The 24,602-nt window shown below is 44.1% G+C and overlaps 1 protein-coding gene across 9 annotated transcripts in view; it reads left to right on the top strand.

Annotated features, from left to right (window-relative positions):
• The window catches only part of LOC137426021 (protein furry homolog-like), a 417,549-nt gene that overhangs the window by 119,192 nt on the left and 273,755 nt on the right, over positions 1 to 24,602 (top strand). For 8 of the 9 annotated variants that reach the window (XM_068114742.2, XM_078776948.1, XM_078776949.1 and 5 more), the window contains exon 2: positions 24,263 to 24,516. In XM_068114742.2, the coding sequence (XP_067970843.2) occupies positions 24,263 to 24,516 (254 nt within the window). Of the gene's footprint in view, positions 1 to 24,065; positions 24,109 to 24,262; positions 24,517 to 24,602 lie in introns of those variants that run through there. The other variant, XM_078776946.1, reaches the window with a different exon arrangement.

Here is a 24,602-nt window from a genome sequence, read left to right as displayed (position 1 = left end):
TTGTTTGGGGAATAATAACCAGTGACTTAAAGGGAAATATTAACACATTATCAATCCAGGTTTGTGACACTATCTTGAGGGACGAACTTTCTGGGACACCCTGTAGAGGGAGTTGTCGGTTTATCATAGGACCTAATCATGGGGAATCTCCTGCTCTTTCCCTCCATAGATTCTCTGAATCGGCTGCAGAATGTCTGATGTTGCCTGCAATGCCTAGATCACTGCTTAGGTAAGTCAACAAATAGGGTTAGGGTTTGGGGTTAGGTGGCAAAACCCCGGCAGAGGTTGTAGAAGGTGACGACTCCTTGGATGGACATAAATGTGGGGCATTGCTATGGTGAACATCACTGGCGGCTTTAACAGGTGGCGTTTGGGATGAGATGGCGGTAAAGTTCTTGTAACAAGAAACATGGTAACCCTAACCCTAACCCTAACCCTAACCCTAACCCAACCCTAACCCTAACCCAACAAACAATACTATGCTGTAGGCCTAATAAGCATTCGGGGCCGATACAGAATTATGTAGCCCTAGGCCTAGGTGGCACGCAGGAAATGTCCAGGCAGATGAGGGTATCCAAAGTTCTGTATGCATACCGATTTCAGGTTCGAACCACAGCTGAGTAGAAAATAATGACTTATTGCCTCAAAATTTGAAATAACTTCTTTTGGATTTCACTGACCAAAACTGACTGACTCGCCATGCTCACTGACCACCCGCTGTGATTTTATTTTTCAGACAATGATTTGAAACATGCAACCATGGAATCGGCCACCAATACTACGCCTACTGTCCAGCCTACTGTCCAGCCTACTGTCCAGCCTACTGTTTCATCATTGGAACGCAGATGTATTCTTCACATCCAACGCAGTGCAGACAAGAAAGCTCGTCCAGACGTTCTACCTTTCAAGGATACGCAATGGGAAGCAGTAGAAACAGCAGCAGCTAATAGACGGCAAAAGCAACATTTCCAGGACTCTGTCTATTGTGGTGTAGTTCAGAGATTGCCTACGTCTCCTGCTGAAATGGATGGTTACCATGTTTCTTGTTACAAGAACTTTACCGCCATCTCATCCCAAACGCCGCCTGTTAAAGCCGCCAGTGATGTTCACCGTAGCAATGCCCCACATTTACGTCCATCCAAGGAGTCGGCACCTTCTACATCATCTGCCGGGATTTTGCCACCTGTTTGTCTATTCTGTGAGAAAAAGATAAAACGACTCAAAGGTGGAAGCGTCGAACTGTTGGGAAGATGTGAAACCATTGAAGCCGGTGTATCGATCCAAAATGCAGCAAAGACATTAAATGACAGTAAGGTTATTCCAAAAGTAGTTGATACGGATTTAATTGCCAAGGAGGCCCACTACCATCATTCATGTAAAAGTGCGTATTTGTTGTCAGCCAATCGAGTTTCCCAAAAGGACACACGTGAAACAAAAACGCCTTCTGAGACCAGTGTGTTGGACATTTTTGCATACATTGAGCAATCTGTAATAATAGACAACAGACCTGAACTTCTTAATTCTGTATATGAACGTTATCTTGATATTTGTTCGGCATCCGCAGAAACGCCCAGGGGAAGCGCCTTCAGCCTCTCTAGGACATTGATGAGTCACTTCAAAGCGCGCATAAAGATACAGAGTTCACTTGGGAAAAGGCTTGGAAACATCTTATATAATGCAGAAACCGCAGATGATGCAATTCGTGTTGTATATGATTACACATCTACTGATGAGAGAACAATCGCCAAAGCAGCATTGCTTTTGCGCAACCAGTTGCTCAAGGTTGAAAAGGTCGACCTTCCTGAATGTCCGACATTGGAGGATTTAAGAAACGGGGACTCGTCACCCCCAAAACTTGTAGTAGATTTTTTCAATATTTTGTACGGAGGGCTAAAACCAGAGCGATATACAGAGTCAGTAAAGCGCCGCGCAAATTCGTCTAGTCAGGATGCCTTGTTCATTGTACAACGGGGTCGCGCAAAACCTGCAAAACATGTAGCTCTTGGTATGAGTGTTAAGTCGGTCACTGGCAGTAAAAAAATGGTTCAAGTCCTGAACAGGTTTGGTCACTGTTTAAGCTACAACACATTGGAAGAAGTTGAAACTGCCACAGCTGAATCCATTCAAGAACAGAAGCTTGCTTGTCCAAAAGGAACAGTCGTAGGTAAACCAGTCGGATTAGCCTTCGACAATTTCGATGAGATGACTCAAACCATGTCTGGAGCCAATTCGCTGCACGATATCATGGGTATTCTGTACCAAAATGTGCCAGCACCTGATGAAGAACGTGAAGCATCTGCTGTCATGGCAGTTTCAACCTCAACTAGTGCTCGGCAAGTAAAGACAGGCAAAAGGAAGAGAACCCTTGAGAGTACAGATACTGCACTCCAGCCATATAGGAAGATACCAAAGATGACGAAGTTCAGTTACAAAAACACTGCAGTCTACAGCCTTCCAGATGTTAGCAACAAGGCTCGCCACCTGGACCTCGTGTGGATGATGAGCCATGCCATTGGCAATGATGTATTGCCTATTATGTGGGTTGGGTTTAATGCAAGCATTTGCAGTGACCACCTTCCAAAACAAGAGGTTCTATATATGCCAAACTTACGCCAGCCTATCACCAGCCTAGAGGTCGTGCAGGAGACTCTCCTCATCACGCAGAGGTGTGCTAATGAGACGGGACAGAAATACGGAATAGTCAGTTATGATCTGGGCGCAGCCAAGCCGGCACTTCAAATACAAGTGACTGAGAAACCGAAATTTGATAACATTTTCATAATGTTAGGCCCATTCCACATCGAAATGGCTTTCTTCAAGGCTATTGGGAAACTCCTGTCCAACTCTGGAGGACCAGAAATGCTGACTGAATCTGAGGTACTTGCAACCGGATCCTTAAACGGATTTTTGACGGGGAAACATTTCAACAGGTGCAAGAGATTGCACCCCATACTAGCCCTTGCTCTTGAGATGCTACACTTCTCATCCTTCTTAGACTCTTACCCACACAGAGAAGAAACAGAAGCATTGATAAGCAGCATTCAACTGACCACGTGGGAGCAGCTTCAGTCTGCTCTAGACTCGGACGTCTTCAAAGCATGCACAGCCGCGTATGAAGCATATACCCAAGTGACAAGATCTGGAGGCCATGGTGCAACCGCCCAGTTTTGGAGAATGTATATAGATTACATTCATAAATACCACGAGCTCGAACGGGCGATTCGAACGAATGATATCGATCTCTATACATACTCACTGACCGGACTCATTGGACTGTTCTTTGCTACAAACCATGTAAATTACAGTCGGTGGCTGACAAAGTTCCAACTCGATTTGATGAACATGGAAGACAGCCATCCTGGCCTACGTCAAATACTGGAAGCAGGCGTCTTTACTGTACGACGAACAGAACATCCATTCAGTAGATGCCCGGTCGACTTGACTCTAGAACAGACGATTAACGCGGATGCAGCTTCGAGAAGAACTGGATTCACTTCTTCAACGAATAATTATGCGGCACGACTTCGCTGGATGCTTACGAAATCCACTAGAGCTTCATTCGTTAGTCTACTCCACGAAATGGCTGGGCTGATAGTCAAAGAAGACACAACTGCTGAACTGAGACCTGCACGAATAAAACGTGACGATAGAGATGTGAAAACCATGGTGAAACAAATCCAGGATAGTTGCAATCCGTTTGGGAACGAAACAGATGCAGATACCATGTTGTACAACATCCATACAGGAAGAGCAACTAGTGAAACAGTCCGCGAAAGTTTACTGAATGTGCCAGCAAGTGGAAGGACATTACACCAGGCATTCATCACAGCATGCGAGGCCGATGACAGTAGGTTTGAACAACCCATAAAGAAAGCTCCTCTCAAAACATTCGTAGACGAATGTGCCAGAAATAGACGAACACCGGATAAGAAAGTGGCAGTTCTGAAGTGTACTCGTGATTTGATGGGCCGCCTAATAATCCTTGCATCAAAGCGTGATGTTGACCTGCAGCATATATTCCAATATCCCCTTACACCAGTACCACTCACGATGTGCAATCCTGATGAGAGCATGGTCAAGACAGATAAAAGTAAGTTGCTTAACTTACTGGAGAGCAAGGAGATCAAAGGAGACGGACCTCAACAGATCAATGCATACGTAGTAGATGGACAATATCTTCTGCACACCCTACGTCCAAACTTACCACCCACATATGGAGGTCTAGCGAGGAGCATACTCTACCAAGTATTGTCATTGTCCAAAGTCCGGGTACACGTAGCCTTTGATGATTACCCTCAACCGTCACTGAAGGATGCAGAAAGAGCCAGACGGGGGACAACAGCCGAGGACAGCAGATCCTACATTATTACTGGTCCAGCACAAAGAAGGCCCAACGATATCAGCAAAGCGCTAACGTCCAGGTCATTCAAACGGGAACTTCCTGATTTTCTTGCAAGAGAATGGCAGGATCAAGCATACGCTCATATACTTGGGACCTGTGATGTCTTCCTAGATGTTCCGTCAGGCCAGTGCTTCCATTTCCACGTAAGCGAAGGAGAGGTCAAGCGAGATACCATAGACATGCTCAGTAACAACCATGAAGAAGCGGATACCAAGATCTGCATGCATGCAAAGGCAGCAGACACCTCGAATGGAAATGTAGTAATACGCGCCTCAGACACGGACATAGCTGTTATTCTGCTCTATCATTGTGAGAAATTCAGCAGCCACATCTGGATGGATGTCGGTACTACATCCAAGCGTAATCGGAGGCTCATTGACCTAACAGCGATATCCAAGTCACTGGGACCACAACTGTGCAGTTCCCTCCCTGCCTTCCATGCCTTTACCGGCTCGGATTACACCGCAGCATTTGTAAGAAAGGGCAAGGTTCAGCCCTTTAATAAGCTGGAAAAGATGCCCGATGTACAGCAAGCTTTCAAAGCTTTGTCAACAGATGGACTGCCAAGCGAGAAATGCAAGGACACACTCTTGAAATTCACTGCTATAATGTATGGAGCCAAAGAGAAGTCGAAGGAAACGTTAAACGCCTACAGGTTCAAGACCTTTGAAAGAATTTACAAGCCCAAGTTAAGAGGAAAGAACCCACTTGAAAAGCTGAAGGGAGCTGATGCCAGTAGTATTCCTCCATGCGAAAGAGAGGTTGCTGCCCACATAAAGCGTGTATCGCTTGTTTCAAGAATGTGGGCCAATGCTGACCAGCCAATCATCCAGCAACACCCATCAGAGGATGACGGATGGGAACTAGTGGGAGATCAATATAAACCCATCTGGTTTGAGGGAGACCAACTTCCGGAGTCGCTCGTTCCAGATGATGAAGAATTAGCTGATGCTGACGATGATGAGGTCCTAGCGCAGTCATCTTCTGATGAAGAGGACGTTGAAGGAGATGGTGATGATGGTGATGTGTAGGTTTACAATCGACCAAACCTGTTCATACGATTATATTCAGTACGGTACATATCCAAAGCATCCTGACAGGGAATTTGTAATGTTTTTGAAATTTTAAGCAAAATAATGTTAGGAATGTTGGATAAAACAACATATATACAATCATGTTGATGTTTGAGATAAATTCAATAATTTTTCGTTGATATAGTTAGTTGAGTTTTTACATACATTAAAATTTGTTTTTAGTTCAGGGTAATTAGCTTAAACATGTTAAATAGTTTATAAGCGATAGTCAGAGATAAAACAGCAATATCGCTAATAGAGTAAAAGTTAGACATTAGGTATTAATTTTTATAAAATTAACATTAAAAATTGTTTTTTGTTCCGAGATTTGAGATTTAATTGTTGATGGGCGGTAGAACCAGGACGCCAATTTACTACATGACTTACTATGATCTGATTTTGAAGCATAATTCATGCATACTAAGTACATTTTTGTGTAGTTTATAAAAAAATAAAACATTGTGTTTGTATACAATCTATGTTTCTCCTTTTTGTCAGTGTGCGTTCTTAAGTGGGTTAATACATGAAATGGATACTTAAGAATGACTGATCTTGATTTAGGATGACCTAAGGAATACATTGCCATATGTTTCATGGATGTACTCAAATTGTGAATTAAAAATGCTAATTAGCGTTAATTAGCATTAATTAGGTCGTTCTTAAGCGACCTAATACACAAATTGAAAACTTAAGAATTGGGAATTCTGATTTCCACTCCTATAGAGAACATTTTAAGACAAGTTTGAAAGATGTACTCAAATTGTGAATTAAGAGTCACATTTAGGGGTCTTTGGTGGCGCCCCCTGGTTGCTGTGCAGAATTGCAGAACTTAAGAATTGCCTTTTTGGGGTCTCCTATCATAGATGCATATATTCCAGGCCTCAAACCTTTTGTACTCGAGATGTGAAACAAATGTTTCTGGGCTCCCGCACTAATAAGGAAGGCGTTGTAACAGAAGAATCAAAATAAAAGTGGAAGAACATGAGGAAATGGGAGCTATTCTGGACCCACAGCCAAACCCGACAAACCATTGCAATACACCCCGAACGTCTAGCGCCGCCACAAACCACCATGGAATTGCAGGTGGCGCGGTTTTTTTAAACCATTGATATTAAAATAAAACGTAGCCTATAACCACCAGGATTTTATGCTGATTCCGAATCTGTGTCTAAAACCTTTCTCCGATGTGTAGTTCTTGAGTTATAAGCGGACATCCAGACAGACACACATATACACACACACACACACATATACACACACACACACACACACACACACACACACACACACACACACACACACACACACACACACACACACACACACACAGACACTCCTATATATATATATATATATATATATATATATATATATATATATATATATATATATATATATAGTATATATATATATAGATATATATATATATATATATATATATATATATATATATATATATATATAGTATATATATATAGAGATATATATATATATATATATATATATATATATATATATATATATAGTATATATATATAGAGATATATATATATATATATAGTATATATATATAGAGATATATATATACATATATATATATATAATATATATATATATGTAATTATATACACACACACACACACACACACACACACACACACACACACACACACACACACACACACACATATACACACTACCAGTAAAAGTTTTAGAACACCTCAATTTTTCCAGTTTTTATTGAAATTTACGCAGTTTAATGTCTCAATGTACTCTGAAATTAAGCATAGAACAAATAAACAATTGGAGATAAAAAAAGAAATCGTAGAATCATTTTGTTTAACAAAATTTAATTTAAATTTTAGACTCAGCAAAGCAGCCACCTTTTGCAGATATAACCACTGAACACACTCGTGGCATTCTTTCCTCAATGGAAATCAAATATTGTTCGGGAAGTTCTTCCCAACACTGTTGCAGAAGTTCCCACGAATGTGTTGCACTTGTAGATTGCTTTGCTTTCACCCTTCTGTCCAGTTCATCCCAAATCAGCTCGATGGGGTTTAAGTCTGGAGACTGTGCTGGCCATTCCATGATTTGAAGCCTACCGTCTTGTTCTTTTCCTCGAAGGTAGTTTTGACACAGCCTGGAGGTGTGTTTTAGGTCACGTCTTTTCGAAGCTGTTCCATGCGCTCACGCTTTCGAAGCCAAGTGATCTTTCACATTTGTGTTTTTGGCGTATCTTTATCTTTCTTTCGGTGCATGTACCTATTGGGGTGACTTTAATAGTTTTCTCGGTGTTGGTTTTTCATACCTGTGTACAGAATCGTCGGGTTTTTTCGTATCGTGTATTCTGAGGCCTAGTGTAGTGCTAGTAGTAGTAGGCTACCGTGTCCTCAGACCTTGGCTTGAGGCTTTTGTTTTTTGTCTCAGCGGTTTCTTCGATCGCGCTGCAACTACTGTCGGTCTCTGTTTTTCACGGTCTTTTCACCCATACTCCCTTGTTTTAAAATCTCAAAAAAAAAAAAAAAAAAATTTTCCTTCCCTGTTCTTATCCGCTTGTGCGTTCTTATTTGTTCTTTCGTTCTTCGTTCTTTTGCTCTTTCGTTCTTCGTTATTTGTTCTTTCGTTCTTCGACCACGTTGTTCGAGATCACGTGATCAAGTTGTTAATACATGTTTCATCTGTCCCCTGAAGAACTTTATTATTATGTCATATTCTATAACACTTTTTTCTACTTCTTCTATAAAAGGATGTTTTCGACTTGCTCACCAATTCTATTCATTCAAAAAAAAAAATTCCATCTCTTACAGTGCATCTTTCATTCATTCCCTAAACTCTCCAGAACTCCACCCATCCTTCAGCGTCCTCAAACGTATTTTTGACTCGAATGTCTCAAGAAACTCATTTTGCAATAAATGTTCGTTTCCCATAAATCGTACACTTTTCAAAATCCAATCTCACCCCTCCCCTCCAAATCTTCCCCATCACCCATCTCTGTCAAATCTTCCCCCTTGCCCCTCCCCCCCAAATCTTCCCAAACACCCATCCCTTTCAAATCTACCCCCCCTGCCCCTTCCCTCCTAAACTCCCCCCACACCCCTCCCCTCCGAGACTCTCCCTCACTCCTCCCCTCCTAGACTCCCCTCTCACCCCTCCTCCTCAAAGCGTCCTCCCCACTTCTTCCCCCTTCCAACTTTCACCTTCATCTTCCTCAACCTTCTGCCTCACTCTTCCCCCTCCTCAAATAACACCTCACTGCGCCTCACCCAAACACCATCAAATCTTTTGTCTGCCCCATTCTTCCCTTTCTCCAAGCTATTCTGTAATCTCTGACACACCTGCAACAGCTCTCCCTACCTCTTCCTCCTCTTCCACATCCTGCCCTACCGCTCCCCCCCCCCCCCCCCCCCTGTTCTGTATCCGATGCTCCCCCTCCTCTTCCTTAACAGTATGGACCACAAACATCCGGGGCCTTCGCTCAAACTTAACTGATCTCTCCATACAGGTTGCTTCTGACAAACCAGACGTGATCTGCTTAACAGAAACCTTCCTTTCTTCATGATATCTCTAATTCCTTGGTATCTCTCCCAGGTTACTCCCTCCTCCGGTATGATAGACCTGAGCCTCGTTCTGGAGGTGGGGTTGCTATCTTTATAAAAAACTCTCTTCCTCACTCGCCCTGCACTGCCCTCTCTCCACCTCACCCCCAGGAATACCTTTGGCTACGGCTTCCCCTTCGCTCCCACCTTTTGTTCATATGCGTGTTGTACCGTCCACCAAACAGTGATGACTCCATCTACATCTCGCTGTCTGATAATATGGACCAACTTCTATCTACCCAACCCAACTCTCTCTTCCTCATATGTAGTGATTTCAACTGTCACCATGCCAGTTGGCTGGGGGTGGGTACCTCTCTCACCAGCCATGGCACTTCAGCAAAGGACTTCTGTGACTCACTGGGACTGACACAATCTGTCAATTTCCCAACCCGGATCTCAGTCAACGGAGAATCTTCTCTTCTGGACTTGGTTATGACTAACTTCCCTGAAAATGTCTGCTGCTCTTCTTCTGCTCCAATCGGCTCTTCTGATCATGTGCTTGTTAAAGTGGACATCTCTCTGACCATTTTCAGAGAGCCCTCCTCAGCGTCGACGAGTCTGGCATTTCACTCAGGCCAACTGGCACGGTCTTCAAGCAGCCATCAATCATCTGGACTGGTCTCCCATCTCTACTGCCTCTGACATCAACTCATCCTGGGAATTCTTCCAAAGTAAATTGCTCTCTCTCATGCACAGTTTTATCCCTTCTCGTCTTCAGTTGTCATACCCTTCCTCCCGTCCATGGTACACGGAATCTTGTGGTGAGGCTATTGCCCAGAAACGACTTGCTTTCGTCTCCTGGAAAGCAAATCCAACGGAAGGAAATCTCATTTCCTTTCACAAAGCCCGAAACAAGTGTGTGTCCACCCTCAGGAGAGCCAGGAAACAATATCTCTCCGTCCTCAGGACCGAACTCTCTTATCTGTCTCCCTCTTCCAAATCCTGGTGGCGTCTGGTAAAATCTGTTTCTGGTGTTTGTTCCCCCTCCATCCCCTCCCTCACCTTAAATGGCCACACGGCTGACTCCGCACGTGAAAAAGCCGAATGCCTCAACTCTGTGTTTGCCTCTAAATCTTGTGTCCCAAACCCATCCCTCTCTGTACCCACCGTACCCAGTCGTACCCAGCTGCTCCTGGACTCTGTGTCCTTTCCTCCTGACAAGGTGGAAAAGTGTCTGTCAACCCTCGACTCTGATTCTGCAACTGGACCTGAAGGCATCAGCCCACGGGTCCTAAAATCATGTTCTTCCGCTCTTTCACTCCCTCTCTCTGTTCTCTTCACCCTCTCTTTTGCTCAAGGTCATCTTCCATCTGCTTGGAAATCTGCCAACATCACCGCTTTGCACAAAAAAGGTGCAAAAACAGATCCCAGCAACTACAGACCAATCAGCCTTCTCACAATTATCAGCAAGGTCATGGAATCCATCATTGCTTCAGATATGAAATCTTTCCTCTTCTCCAATGGCTTGATCTCTGATCATCAATTTGGTTTCAGACCTGGACACTCCACTCTGGACATGCTGCTTCTGCTTTTTCAACAATGGATGGAGGTCCTCAATGCCAAACAGGAAATTAGAGCAGTCTCCCTTGACATATCACGTGCCTTCGATACAGTCTGGCACCCCGCTCTGCTCACCAAACTCTCCTCTTTTGGTATCCATGGAAATCTCCACGCATGGCTGGCGGACTTCCTCTCTAGTCGTAGTTAACGTGTGGCCCTGAATGGGTTTCTCTCATCTCCTCTTCCTGTTCAGGCTGGAGTTCCCCAAGGCAGTGTTCTGGGCCCTGTGCTTTTTCTGGTCTTCATCAATGATCTCTCTGACTCTCTTGAAAATCCTCTCTATCTCTTTTCTGACGACTCTACTCTCTGTCGCTCCATTCTTCATCCCTCAGATCGGCAGTCTGCAGCCTCCTCACTCTCTGCAGACCTTGACAAAATCACAGACTGGGCAAACAAGTGGAACATGTCTTTCAATCCTGACAAATCTCACACTCTTACGATGTCTCTCCGAAAAGACCGACTAGACAACCCTCCCATCCACTTTCTGAATAATCCTCTCCAAGAAGTTCTGTCACTCAAGTTTTTGGGTCTCACTATCTGCCATGATCTTTCCTGGAAAAACCACATTTCAAATCTGGCCTCCAAAGCCAGTCGCCGACTGGGCATCCTCCGTCGTGCGAAGTCCTTTCTTGGCACACCTGAGCTCCTCACCACATACAAGGCTTTCATCCGCAGCTCAATGGAATACTGCTCTCCCCTCTGGGCTGGTGCTCCTGCCTCACACCTAGCTCGCTTTCGCGCTGTTGAAACCAAAGCATTCAGAATCATTGGAATCTCCCGCGATGAAGCTAACTCCAAGGGCCTCTCACTCACTCACCGCAGGCAGGTTGGTGGTCTTTCCGTCTTCTACCGACTCTTCTCTGGCCTTGCCCCCCCCAGCTCTCTCTGGGCTCTGTCCCGCAAATATTCCTACAGGTCGCACAAGATCTGCCTGCAACCCTCTTTTGGTTAAACTGCCAAAATCAAGACTCTCTGCTCACCTTCACTCCTTCATTCCTCTTTTCTCCCGCCTCTGGAACAAACTCCCTCACTCTCTTCAATCCCACTCCACCCTCCAAGTCTTTAAAACAGCTGTTCACCACCATCTCTTATCTTCCCCCATCCAAAACCTTGATCTTTTCTACCCCCGCTAATTTCACCCCAATTCCCCTTTTTGAAATACCAACTTCTGTCCTGGAAGTCCTTGGTGTCCTTGTGCTTTATACTTCTCCCTCCCCCCCCCCCCCCTTCCCATGCCTCCTCCCCCCGGGCCCTCTCCCTTCCACACATCTCCCTGCTCTCGGATGTTGTGTTTGTGTGCTTCCCCTTTTCTCCCCATCTTGTCTTCCGCTCCCTCTTTTTGTGTATTTTGTTTGTCTGGTCGATTTGTTTGTGAAGTAAATGTTAGCTCTTTCACGAGCCTCGATTCAGTATACAAAAAAAAAATACAAAAAAAAAAAAAAAAAAAAAAAGGTCATTATCTTGCTGTACGATGAACCCCTGACCAACTAGGCGTATACCAGAGGGTATTACATGGTGCTGCAAAATGCTGTGGTAGCCCTATTGGTTTAGGGTGCCAGTCACTCTGTGCAAGTCGCCGACTCTAGATCCAGCAAAAGAGCCCCAGACCATCACGCTTCCTCCTCCATGTTTGACAGTTGGTGTCACACACTGAGGAACCATCCTTTCGCCTACTCGACGGCATACAAAAACCCTGCATGACGAACCAAATATTTCAAATTTTGATTCATCGGTCCAGAAGACCTTCTTCTAGTCTTCAGTAGTCCACTGGTGGTGCTTCATGGCCCAGGCAAGCCTTCAAGGCCTCCCTTAACAATGGCTTTCTTACTGACACTCGACCTGTCAAACCTGCAGCTCGAAGTCTTCTCTTCACAGTTGAAACTGATACTTGCTTACTTCGACCAGTGTTAAGCTGTGCTTGAAGCTGTTGCCCTGTGAGCCGCCTATCACGCAAGCTGTTGACTCTCAGAAACGTCTCTTCTGATTCTGTTGTGGCTTTGGGTCTGCCAGACCTCTTTCTGTCAGAGTTTCCTCCAGTTTCCAAGTTCCTTTTGATGGTGTAGGAAACTGTACTCACTGACACCTTGGCTTTCTTTGCAATTTCTCTAAAGGAAAGACCTACAATATGTCAATATATATATATATGTGTGTGTGTGTGTGTGTGTGTGTGTGTGTGTGTGTGTGTGTGTGTGTGTGTGTGTGTGTGTGTGTGTGTGTGTGTGTGTGTGTGTGTGTGTATACTAGCTGGAGCCCATGGTAAAAACACCACGATAGAAAAATTTAAGTAAAAGTAAGCCTTTTTTCTTTGCACTCATTGAAAGGGCTAAATTGAGGCAGTATTATAATTTTCCTGTCGGTTTGGATTAATTTGAAGCAACTTTTACATAATTTATTGTCTCTGAGGAGCACTTCCGTGTTTCAGGAGGGAACGGACAGACAGACAGAGACAGATAGCATTATACTGTTAAATATACTGTTTCGTATTGTGACATTCCAAACGCATCATAATCTTATCATCATAATTCATCATAATTCATCATAAATCATCATAATTCTAACAAAATATATCGCGGCATAATTCTTAATAGCAAATTAAAAAATCCGGGAGCGATAGAAGCAGCGATCTGTTGCCTTGTACACTGCCCAGGTTAAACTTTTGGTCCAACTTTAAAAAACTATAATTTTCCCATAGGTTTAGATTTATTTCAAGCAACTTTTGCTGAATATTTTTTCTCTCCAAGTAGCGTTTCTGTGTTTCAGGGTGGGACAGAAAGACCGACGGCATTAGCCTATTTTATATTGGTATGCTCCGGGTTTCGGGGAACTACCAAATTGGTGGTTTTCTACTTTCTCAACAATCCTCTGAAATAAGTTCTGTCACTCAAGCTTTTGGGTCTCACTGACAACCATGATCTTTCCAGGGAGAGCCACATTTCCAAGCTGGCCTCCAAAGCATGTTGCCAACAGGGCATCCTCTGTTGTACGAAGTCCTTCCTTGGCACAACTGAGCTCCTAACCACATACAAAGCTTTCATCCGCAGCTTGATGGAATACTGTTCTCCCCTCTGGGCTGGTGCTCCTGCCTCACATCTAGCTCGACTTCACGCTGCAGAAACCAAGGCTTTTACAATCATTGGTATGTTCCGCTATGATGCTGATTCTGAGGGAATTTCTCTCTCTCAATACAGGCAGGTTGGTGGTCTTTCTGTTTTCTTCCGACTCCTCTACGGCCTTGCACACCCTGCTATGTCTCTGCTGCTATCTCCCCCCAATATTCCTGCAGGACGCACAAGATCTGCCAGCAACCCTCTTCTGGTGAAACTTCCAAAATCAAGACTCTCTGCTCACCTTCACTCTTTAATTCCTCTTTTTCTTGCTTCTGGAATAAACTCCCTCACTCTCTTCAATCCCACTCCTCCCTCCAGGTCTTTAAAACAGCTGGTCACCACCATCTCTTATCTACCCCCATGCAAAACCTTGATCTTTTCTACCCCTGTTAATCTACCCCAAACCCACCTCTTCAAATTCCCTGTTTTCTTTCCTGAAAGTTCCTGTAGTGTCCATCTTGTTTATCCTGTGTACCCCGCCCCAACCATCTCTCTTCCCCAGATCTCCCGATGTCCCTGTTCCCTGCTGTTATTGTGCTTACCTCTCTTACCTCCTCTTGTGTCCCTCTCCCTTTATGATGTGTTCTATGTTTTCGCTCTTATACGAGTTTCGACTTTGTAAAAAAAAAAAAGAACTGGAGAAGAGTATTATAGTGTAGATGGTGTTGATCTAGAACTTCTTTGTCAGGTCAGGTCAGGTATGGGAGCATGCGCTGGAGCAGTGCGTCGCCGCATAAACTTTCCAATGGTACTCCAGGGGCCTCCGTCTGGCCATCCTCCAGGCTGATGCCTGGCCCATCCCTATCTCCTTGAAATGCCGATCAACCTGCTCCTGCTGCAACCACGAGGCACGCGTTCGGCCCATTGTCCTCCTCCACTCACGAGGACCCTTGCTGAGAGTATCTGGTGAGCTGGATCAGCGTCCGGAAAACGAGCCACATGTCCATACAGACACAGCTGATGTTCACGGATCATGCAGGAATCAAATCTCATCTGTGTCTCTCTCAGCAACCGCTCGTTGGACGATAGCCAAGGATTCTCTAAAGAGACTTGGTTACAAAGGAGTTAAGTCTCATTCTCTGGCCTTTGGTAAGGGTCCAAGTCTTGCATCCATAGAGCAAGACTGGAAGCACCAAGGACTTAAAGACTCTGACTTTCGTCCTCCTGCATAGATACCGACAGTGCCGCACCCCATGATCCAGTGAATCAATGACTCCCCAGGCCCAACCCAGACGTCTATCAACCTCTGGCTCGCAACATGCAGAGACATGAATAACCCTGCCAAGGTAAGTGAATCTCTTTGTGACCTCAACATCTTCGCCACAAACAGGCACAGACAAGACGGCAGCATCCAAGATGTCATTGAAAGCCTGGATCTTGGTTTTCAGCCAGGAAATCCGTAATCCCAGAGGCTCCACCTCCTTATTCAGTGCTCCCCCGTAAGAATATCCAGCACCTCCACAAGGATGGCTGCATCATCTGCAAAATCAAGGTCAGAGTTCTTGACACTCCCAAACGATGCACCACAGCCCGAACTCTCCGACATCCTCCCCAAAATCCAGTCCATACAAACGCTGAAGAGCGTGGGAGCCAGTACACACCCCCTGCCGAACTCCAGTAACAACTGGAAATAAGTCAGATATGGAGCCACCACACCTCACAGCACTCTCAGTACCAGAGTATAGTTCAGAGATCAGATTGATCAGCATTGGTGGCACCCCTACGAAGACTAAGAATCCTCCAGAGGGCATCCCGATTCACCAAATCGAACGCTTTCAAAGATCAACATAGCTTGCAAGCAGCCCCTGGCGAAACTCTTGCTTGCGTTCGGTGAGGACCCGAAGCGCAAGGATATGGTCAATCGTTGACCTCTTTGGTGTAAAGCCCGACTGCTCTGGTCGCTGGTGCTCGAGCAGATGGCGGCAAACCCTCTCAAGAATGATCCAAGCAAAGACCTTTCCCGGCACCGAGAGTAGCGTCACCCCTTGGTAGTTGTTGCAGTCCTGGTGATCACCCTTCCCTTTCCAGAAGGGGACAACAAGGCCCCTCTTCCAGTCAGTTGGGATGATGCCTGTGTTCAAAACAGAGTACAGAACTGCATGCAACGACTCGAGTACAGCATTTCTACCAGCCTTGAGAAGCTCAGTCTGGATGCCACAATTCCCAGGAGCTTTGCCCCCTTTCAGCCGGTTCACCACCGCCTGCGTTTCCACAAGTGAAAGCGGTTCACAGTTAATTGGGGGGGTCAGCATTTGGGATAGCAGCACCCCTGACATCCAATTCAACAGCCAGTGGGTCAGCCTGGTGCAGCCGCTCAAAGTAACCGGCCCAGCGGGCCTTCACTTCAGACTCCTCTGCCAAGAGGCCACCACCCTCTGCTCTAACTGCAGTACATCTAGGGACAGGCTTAGAGGAACGCAATGCACGGATTCCTCTATAAGCAGGACGAGAATCACATGTCCACAAGTGATGCTCTACCCTATCACAGATTCCTCGCGCATAGGCCTCCTTGTCCGCCCTCAGCGAGCGTGCAGTTTTACACCTCGGCTCCCGGAACAGTTCAGCTCTGCCATCGAGCTTGGCCCTGCGAATCTGGTTGATGGTATCAAGAGTCTCCTGAGAGACAAAGTTCTTCTTCACCTGATGGTGGGTTCCAAGACAGTCACTGGCAACATCAAGGATGGTGGTCTTGAAGGCACTTCACAACTCCTCAGGATCCCCCAAAACATCCAGACCCCAAAAAACACCACTCAACCTGCTTGCAAACTCCTCAGCTACCCTCTCCTCCTTTGAGCTTGCCCACATCCAGCCTAGGTTGGGATGGTAGCATTCTCTTGGATTTGAGCTGCAACTTCAGAGTTGTTACAACAAGCCTGTGGTCAGTGTTAAGGAACTGAGCACTCCGGTAGACCCTGCAGTTCTGGAGCATCTGCCATCGACCATGAATGAGCACATGGTCAATCTCCTTCGCCACACCACCAGCATTGGAATACCAAGTCCAGCGATGAGGCTGTGGGCACTGAAACCATGAGCCAACCACCCTAAGTCCATGATTTATTGCAAAGCTAATTAGTGCTATTCTGGTTCACAGTCCCAGATTCATGGGGACCAACACATGCCTCATAACCATCCCTGTCAGTGCCAGTCAATGCATTAATATCCCCCAAGACTAGAAGAGTGTCTCTTCTGGGGCACTGATCAACCACAGACTCGATCGTGGCGTAGAATGCCTCCTTCACAGTGAGATAACTTTTCTCAGTCTGAGCATATACAGAGACCAGGGAAATGACACCCAAAGAATGATGAATCCTCAGTCTCATAATACTCACGTTGACCGGTGTTACCTCGACTATCATGGGAGCCAGCTTATTGGACACAGCTACAGCAACTCCCTGGGCATGGTAACCATAAAAGCGACCAGACCAGTCGTAGGTGTAACCACCCACAATGATCTCACCACTATCCGGCCTCTGAACCTCAGAAAGTGCTGCAACACTGATGTTCAAACGCTGGACCTCAGATGATAACAGACAGGTGATCATCCTCTCTTAGAGTAAGAACGTTCCAGGCACCCACCCAAAGGGACCTGTTTAACCCAAGGAGACCGTCGTCTGGTTGACGACGCCTCAGCACCACCCCGACACGCACCTCCACAACCCAACCCAGGAAAGTTACCCTGTGCTTTTCCTCCTATTATCAAAGAATGGGAGTCCCGAAGGCTTTACCCCAATGCCGTCATCCCGCAGGGCAGCTGCACAGGAGGTACTCCCAGGAAGTGGGGTTTTTTTTAGTTGTGTTATTTGTGCGTGTTGCGGAATGACATGTTTTTATGGTGGCCGGAGTACAAATCCTCCCACCAACTTCCTAGAACGAGGTAACCCGACTGCAGGAGGACATCTGCAGACACAGTTGGGCACCGGATATGGATGGCTGTGGCTCACAGGGAGCTCCTCTGCCCTTTGACAGGTCTTGTTTTAGCCCTGCTAGGTGTCCATATCCAAACACCCCCTGGGGGCAACTAGACCAGGTGGGGAAAAAACTTTTTCCTTCCCCCAGGAAAATGTGTGACTACTCTTGGTCTGGCTTCAACCCGTTGACCTGCCTGGCTAGGTATAACCTATCGGGAGCAAAGCTCCTGCCAGTATAGCCCAAAGGGTCACAGGAGCACGCAAGCCTCCCCCCTATGATCAAAGTGGTAGTCACAATTGGAGAAGATACATAATTTATTTATGTATCTTCCTAATTGCAAAGTGATTAATACAGGGTGTCTCAAAATTAGGTTACATTTTGCTAAGCTATAAATTGGCCAAAAAGGATTCAAGACAGGAACTTCTCTGCTTGGGGGAAGCAGAATATCAAACCCATCAGGACCAATGCTCAAAGTGACCACCAGGAATGTCTGGGCATCTTGAAATGGAATGACAGACATCTACGATAGTTACTGGGTACCGTGCACAATGCAAAATTGGGTGACATCATTCTGAGACACCCTGCAGATTAAAAAATAAAATCAACTATGGATTATACCATAGGTGGAGATTGTGTCGTTATAGCAATCCATGATCGTACCATGCAAGTTCATTCAAGTAGAAATTTGTTATTACAGAGAATCGAGCCAAACTCCGGCTCAACTACTGTTTCATCACATTTACTTGCATCTGAAAAGCTATTGTTTGGGTCAAGAGAATAAAGGCTGTCGTGTCGGGATCGTTTTCCACTCCTAATGGAAATAGTGAACCGTCCGTGGCATTAAGGGGTCCACATATCTTTGGCACATGAGCAACTCGTGTTGTTCACATTTCCCTCCTGAAATTGGATGGGGGACAGTTGACAAATGATGGGGACAGTTGGGAGGGGGTTGCTGTAGAAAGCGGCTGCTCCTGCAGAAATACAAAGTTGGACCGGGAAACGCTAACGCACTGTATCTTGATTCGTCATGTTGAATGACCATTACTGCTGTAATAGTGATGTTGTTTCACAAATGTATTTTTTAATACAACGACAACAACATGCATTTTAAGGCCATTTTCCCTGCTAGAGCGGGGGTTAGCCCCGCTTTTTTTTTTTTTTTTTTTTTTAATGAAAACAAATAATTTATTTCAAGCAGTATACTTTCATAAACTCCTCATTAAATTAATATGTTAAAAAAGATACAAAAGAGTGGGGTGAAAATCAACAGGGGACGTTTTTCTCCTCAAATAACATTTAATAATGTTAAAGTGAAATGCTCAGTGTTTGCATGAGTCGAGGGGTTGTGAATAAATAAAGTCTGTGCTTTGACATGTAAGGAAAAGAAACGATAATACTCGGACCCTCTTTTAAAATTGTGTTTCTTACTGATATTAAATTTCAACTGAGATGTTATTTATTTATTTTAACCTGAGCACAGCATTCGAGTCAAATTCACAACAGGCTGAGTTTGAACAATCGTGTGTTGCATCATGAAAAATTGATCAATAAAGTGTAAATGCATCCCAAAACTAGAACAGTACTCCGCCAGGCTGAACAGTTTACGTTTTGTATCCCACTGATAACCTGGATCTGGATCCATACCTGAACCAAAACCGAATCGGCTTATGTTGGTCACCGAAACAACTCATCCAGAAAGTTTTGTAATAATCCATCGAAAATGTTGATATAGCATGGTGAATGAATGAATATGAATGATCGTTTTAAGGCCATTTTCCCCGCTAAAGCGGGGGTTAGCCTTGCGGGCCCCATGACAATCATGGTTCCCTGTTTGAGGCAATGTTTTTATGGCCGGATGCCCTTCCTGACGCCAACCCTTGGTCGCGCTCTTACGATGCGCAGGGATACGGTGTACCTATTCTAAACCACGGTACACACCGTGATCATTCATCCCAGCAAGCTGGTACTCAATTTGCCGACCTCGGAAGGATGACAGCCTGAGTCAACCCCCCTGGTGTTAATTCAGCGATCGACTGGGATTCGAACCCAGGATCCTAGGATCCCAAGCCGGCACCCTAACCGCTAAGCCAACAGATCATGGTGCATGTATCGTTTTTGGCCCCATCTCTCAATGGTGAAGAATCACTTAAAATAAATAATTTTCGGATCCATATCTGGATCCAGGTCTTCACCAAAGTCGAATCAATTGGCCCTTGTCACACACCCAACCTGTCCACCACGTTTCGTCCGAATCCGTCCACAACTTTTTAGATATCCTGCTCACAAACGGGTGAAAAAATAGCCTTCGTTCACTTTCGGGGGCAGAGGTAATGATCTTCAAATCAAGTTGTTTAATCAAATCTGTACTGAAATTTGCATTGCACACTTCTGGTAAATTTGATGCCTCCGCTGACCAAGTCGCCGGAGCCTTATGTTTACGGGTTGTCCGTCCGGCTGTCCATCCACCTGTGATATGTTTTCGTTTACCGCTACACCTTGAGAGATAACTTGAGAACGGCCGAAGGGATCTTAGTGAAATTGGATGCAGGTATGTATAATCAGTTAAAGATGATTCGATTTTGGGGTCAAAGGTCAAATGTGAGAGGTCCCATCAGGTAAAAATTCTGTTGCCTAGCTAACTTGTGAACCAGTCATGGGATTTTCACCAAACTTGGTATAATTATATATTATGATGCAAAAATAAACTGATTCGATTTTGGGGTCAAGAGATCAAAGATCAGAGGTTATGTTAAGTTACAATTATTTTGTTATTGCGATAACTTAAGAATGGCTGAAGGGATCCAAGTGAAACTTGGTACAGTTATGTGTAATGATGTGAAGATGATCTGATTCGATTTGGGATCAAGAGTTCAAAGATCAGAGGTCATGTTAAGTATAAATTATGTTGCCTGCACCAACTCATGAACCAGTGATGGGATTTTGAACAGATTTGGTACAAGTATATATGATGCAAAGATGAAATGATTGGATGATGGCATTAAGAGGTCAAAGGTCATGTCAGGTAAAAATGTGATAGCTTAGGAACAGCTGAAGGGATTTATATCAAACTTGGTACAGGTATGTATAATGATGTAAACATGAGCTGATTAAATTTTTGTGTCGAGGTCAAAGGTCAGAGGTCCTGTTAAATAAAAATTATGTTGCCGCACCAACTTGTGAACAAGTGATGGGATTTTGTCCAAACGTGGTATAAGTATATATTATGATGCAATTATTAACTGATTATATTTTGGCATCAAAGGTGAGGTCAGAGGTTATGTCAGGTAAAATATGATAACTTGAGATCAGCTGAATGGATTTAAATCAAACTTGGTGCAAGTATGTATAATGATGTCATAATGTGGGTGGAGGCATATCGGTCAATGTCGTGACGTCAAAGAGTGTCATTCTAATCTTGATTTGGCGTTGTAGAACGATCAAAATTATTTAATAATCATAGGCACACTTTATTATTTCAATGTGAATGCAAAGGGTAAATGGATTTTGATGCGAAATAGGTATTTGTTTTTTTTTGTTCACTGCAAAAATCACAATTCTTAAGAGGGAGATCCATGAGATATTCATCAGCACAAAATATAGGGAAGAAGGGAAATGATTGTACTATCCTGATTAAAAACTCAAACTAGAACGCCACTCCGTAGAGTGCATACTCCCGCCGTGGGTCAAGTTGAAATAGTACGATTTCACAAAAGTTTGAGGGAGTAGTTCAGTGACAACACAAGACAAGACAGACACTGCACAGATACAGTCACGTGAAAAAGTAAGTACACCCCATGTAAATTTTTGACTTTTTCAACATACAGCTATTTGATCTTCATTTCAACAATATTGATAGATAAAGGTGATATAATATAACAAATATCATGAAACATTTACATTTTGTAGTCCATTGTATAATTTAAATAAACATAAATGCAAATTTTGCATGTGGAAAAAGTAAGTACACCCTTGGCTCTAATAGGTGGTATTGCCCCCTTTAGCAGAAACAACCTCAAATAGGCGTTTCTTATAACTGTCTACCAGTCTCTGACATCGACTGGGAGAAATTTTTTCCCACTCCTCCATGCAGAATTCTTCCAGCTGTGCGATGTTTGAGGGGTTTCTTGCATGCACAGCTCGTTTCAAATCCCCCCACAACATCTCGATGGGATTTAGATCCGGGCTTTGACTTGGCCATTCCAGAACCCTCCATTTCTTACTTTTCAGCCATTCCTTGGTGGATTTACTGGTATGTTTAGGGTCATTGTCATGTTGCAAGGTCCACCTTCTGTTGAGCTTTAATTTTCCGACAGATGGCCTCACATTATCCTCAAGCACCCTCTGGTACAATGAAGAATTCAAAGTGGATTCTATGATGGTGAGCTGCCCAGGCCCTGATGCAGCAAAGCTGCCCCAAACCATAATATTTCCACCACCATGCTTTACAGTTGGTATCACGTTCTTGTGGTCAAATGCTGTCTTTGGTTTTCGCCAAACATGTCTTCCAGTACTGTGGCCAAATAGCTCTACCTTTGACTCATCTGTCCAGAGCACATTGTTCCAGAAGTGATGGTCTTTGCCTAGGTCTTCATTGGCAAACTTTAGTCTTGCCCTGATGTTCTTTCTGGACAGCAAAGGTTTCCCCCGGCACACTTCCCATGTAGATCAAATTTGTGCAGCCTCTTTCTAATGGTAGACTCGTGCACTTTGACATCAACAGTGGCAAGAGCTACCTGTAGGTCCCGTGATGACATTCTGGGGTTCTTAGAGACTTCTTTCAGCATCTTGCGGTCTGCTCTCGGGCTGAACTTGCTGGGGCGGCCTGGCCTGAACAAGTTGGCAGTTGTTTGGAATCTTCTCCACTTGTAGATGATCTTCCGGACAGTCGAATGATTGATTTCAAATTATTTGGAGATCTTTTTAAATCCCTTCCCAGACTTGTAGGCATCTATAACCTTCTTTCTGAAGGCCTCAGAGAGCTATTTTGATCTCGGCATAGTGACGCCGCACACTTCAACAACAAAGAGCAAACCAAACCAAATGTCTGAGGTTTAAATAAGACAGGTTCCTCTAAGATCCTCTCTAACGATGTTCTAATCATTTGCACCTGAGCTGGTGCACCTGATTCTAATTTTAGGTGTTTGAAGTAGTGATAAATGTAGGGGTGTACTTACTTTTTCCACATGAAAAATTTGCATTTCTGTTTATTTAAATTATACAATGGACTACAAAATGTAAATGTTTCATGATATTTGTTATATTATATCACCTTTATCTATCAATATTGTTGAAATGAAGATCAAATAGCTGTATGTTGAAATATGTTGAAAAAGTCAAAACTTTACATGGGGCTGACTGTATATATTTAGAATATATAGAAGATAATATTTTTAAAAAAACAAGGCAGTTTCACTTACATTTTCGGATTCAGCGTTCAATTCTATATAAGTGAGTGTATTTTGAGGCATGTGTGACTTCAAATAAAATTGTAAGGCAGGAAAACGTTCGTTTCATTCCTTAGGGATACAACATGTAAAACTGGCCCAAACGTCAAAACAAAACTCGCTCATTTAAAGTCATACAAGCTAATGCGACCACTCATTCTTCTGGGAAGAATCCCGTGCACATGCTGGTCACACTTATAACTCACCTAAGTCTTTATAAGTTCATCAAATACTGACACTGCGATTGACATTCGCTGAGGTAAATGTTGATATCTCTTCTGAGGTAAAAACAAAAAAAACAGTTTTAAAGCATTATACGTATCAAACGATACATTTTATGAAACGGGGAAACGGAATACACACTTTGGTGGTTTTAAAATGACAGAATATGCCTTTATTAGAAAGAAAAAAAAGAATCTTGAAGACGACGCTGCTAATAAAATACACCGCTCTAACGCATAATCACGAGTTTAAACTATATCTATAACAAATATGTAAACTATTTTCATATCACAATGTTAAATATAGAAGATAATGTTAAAAAAAAATGAGCCGCATCTTCCAATGGTAAAAAAATCCTTCAAAAAATTCCTGGATCCGGAATAATATCCTGAGCTTCACCAAAAACTAATCAATTCTTCCTTATCCCAAGGGCAATCATCCCACCAACTTTCATTTAAATCCGTTCAGAACTTTTCCAGATGTCTTGTTCACAAACACACGGACGGACACGATCGAATGCATTACTCCCTGGTGGGAGTAAAGATCATGTACCCCTTTGGATGTATTAACAGAGGATATAATTCTGACGGAAGCATGGGGCATCGACGCTGGTTATAGGTATGAAAAGGGAGTGAGACGGCAGTTCGGAAGGAGGAGTGTGTGCGCATGCTGCCGGGTGTCAGGTTTCATGGGTAATGTTATCCAGCCTGTTATACTAGAATTTACCATGTTAGTATCGACTCATTCTCAGCATGAGAAAGGTTGATACACGGATACCCAAAGAGTCTCAAGGTCGGAGCATTGGTCGATGCTCATCGTTTGCTTTCATGTCTTTATAGGATTTGTATTGGGCCAAAATGGCTGTTCTATATGTCATCCCTGCCTCACTAATAAGTTTTTTTTAAATCAGCACTTGCAATCATTTTTTGTTTCTTTGTGCCCACAGCCTCCGGTCCGGTAAATGGCATTGGCAGGCCTGCAGCCACGCCAGAGCGCCAGTCCTCCAAGGATCGAGACGCGCAGAGGCAAAGGTCAAGCCGAGCAACTGAAGTTGGACAGGCAATGGAAATGGTAGAACCAACAGCCCGACCCTGTGTGGATCCAGAGTCACGACCTGGGGAATTTGTTGTGAAGAGCATGTTTGCAGAGTTTGCTGTGCAAGCTGACCGCAAGTTGAATGCAGTACGTGTGGAACCATTGGTAAGTTTGCTTTTGCAAATGAGATGTTCATCAATTGGTGTCACCTACTCGTATATATATATATATATAATACATATACATATACA

Source organism: Myxine glutinosa, chromosome 4 (genome assembly GCF_964187855.1).
Source record: "Myxine glutinosa chromosome 4, kmMyxGlut1.1, whole genome shotgun sequence".
In the NCBI taxonomy this organism is placed as follows: domain Eukaryota; kingdom Metazoa; phylum Chordata; class Myxini; order Myxiniformes; family Myxinidae; genus Myxine; species Myxine glutinosa.
This window is presented reverse-complemented; position numbering and strand designations above follow the sequence as displayed.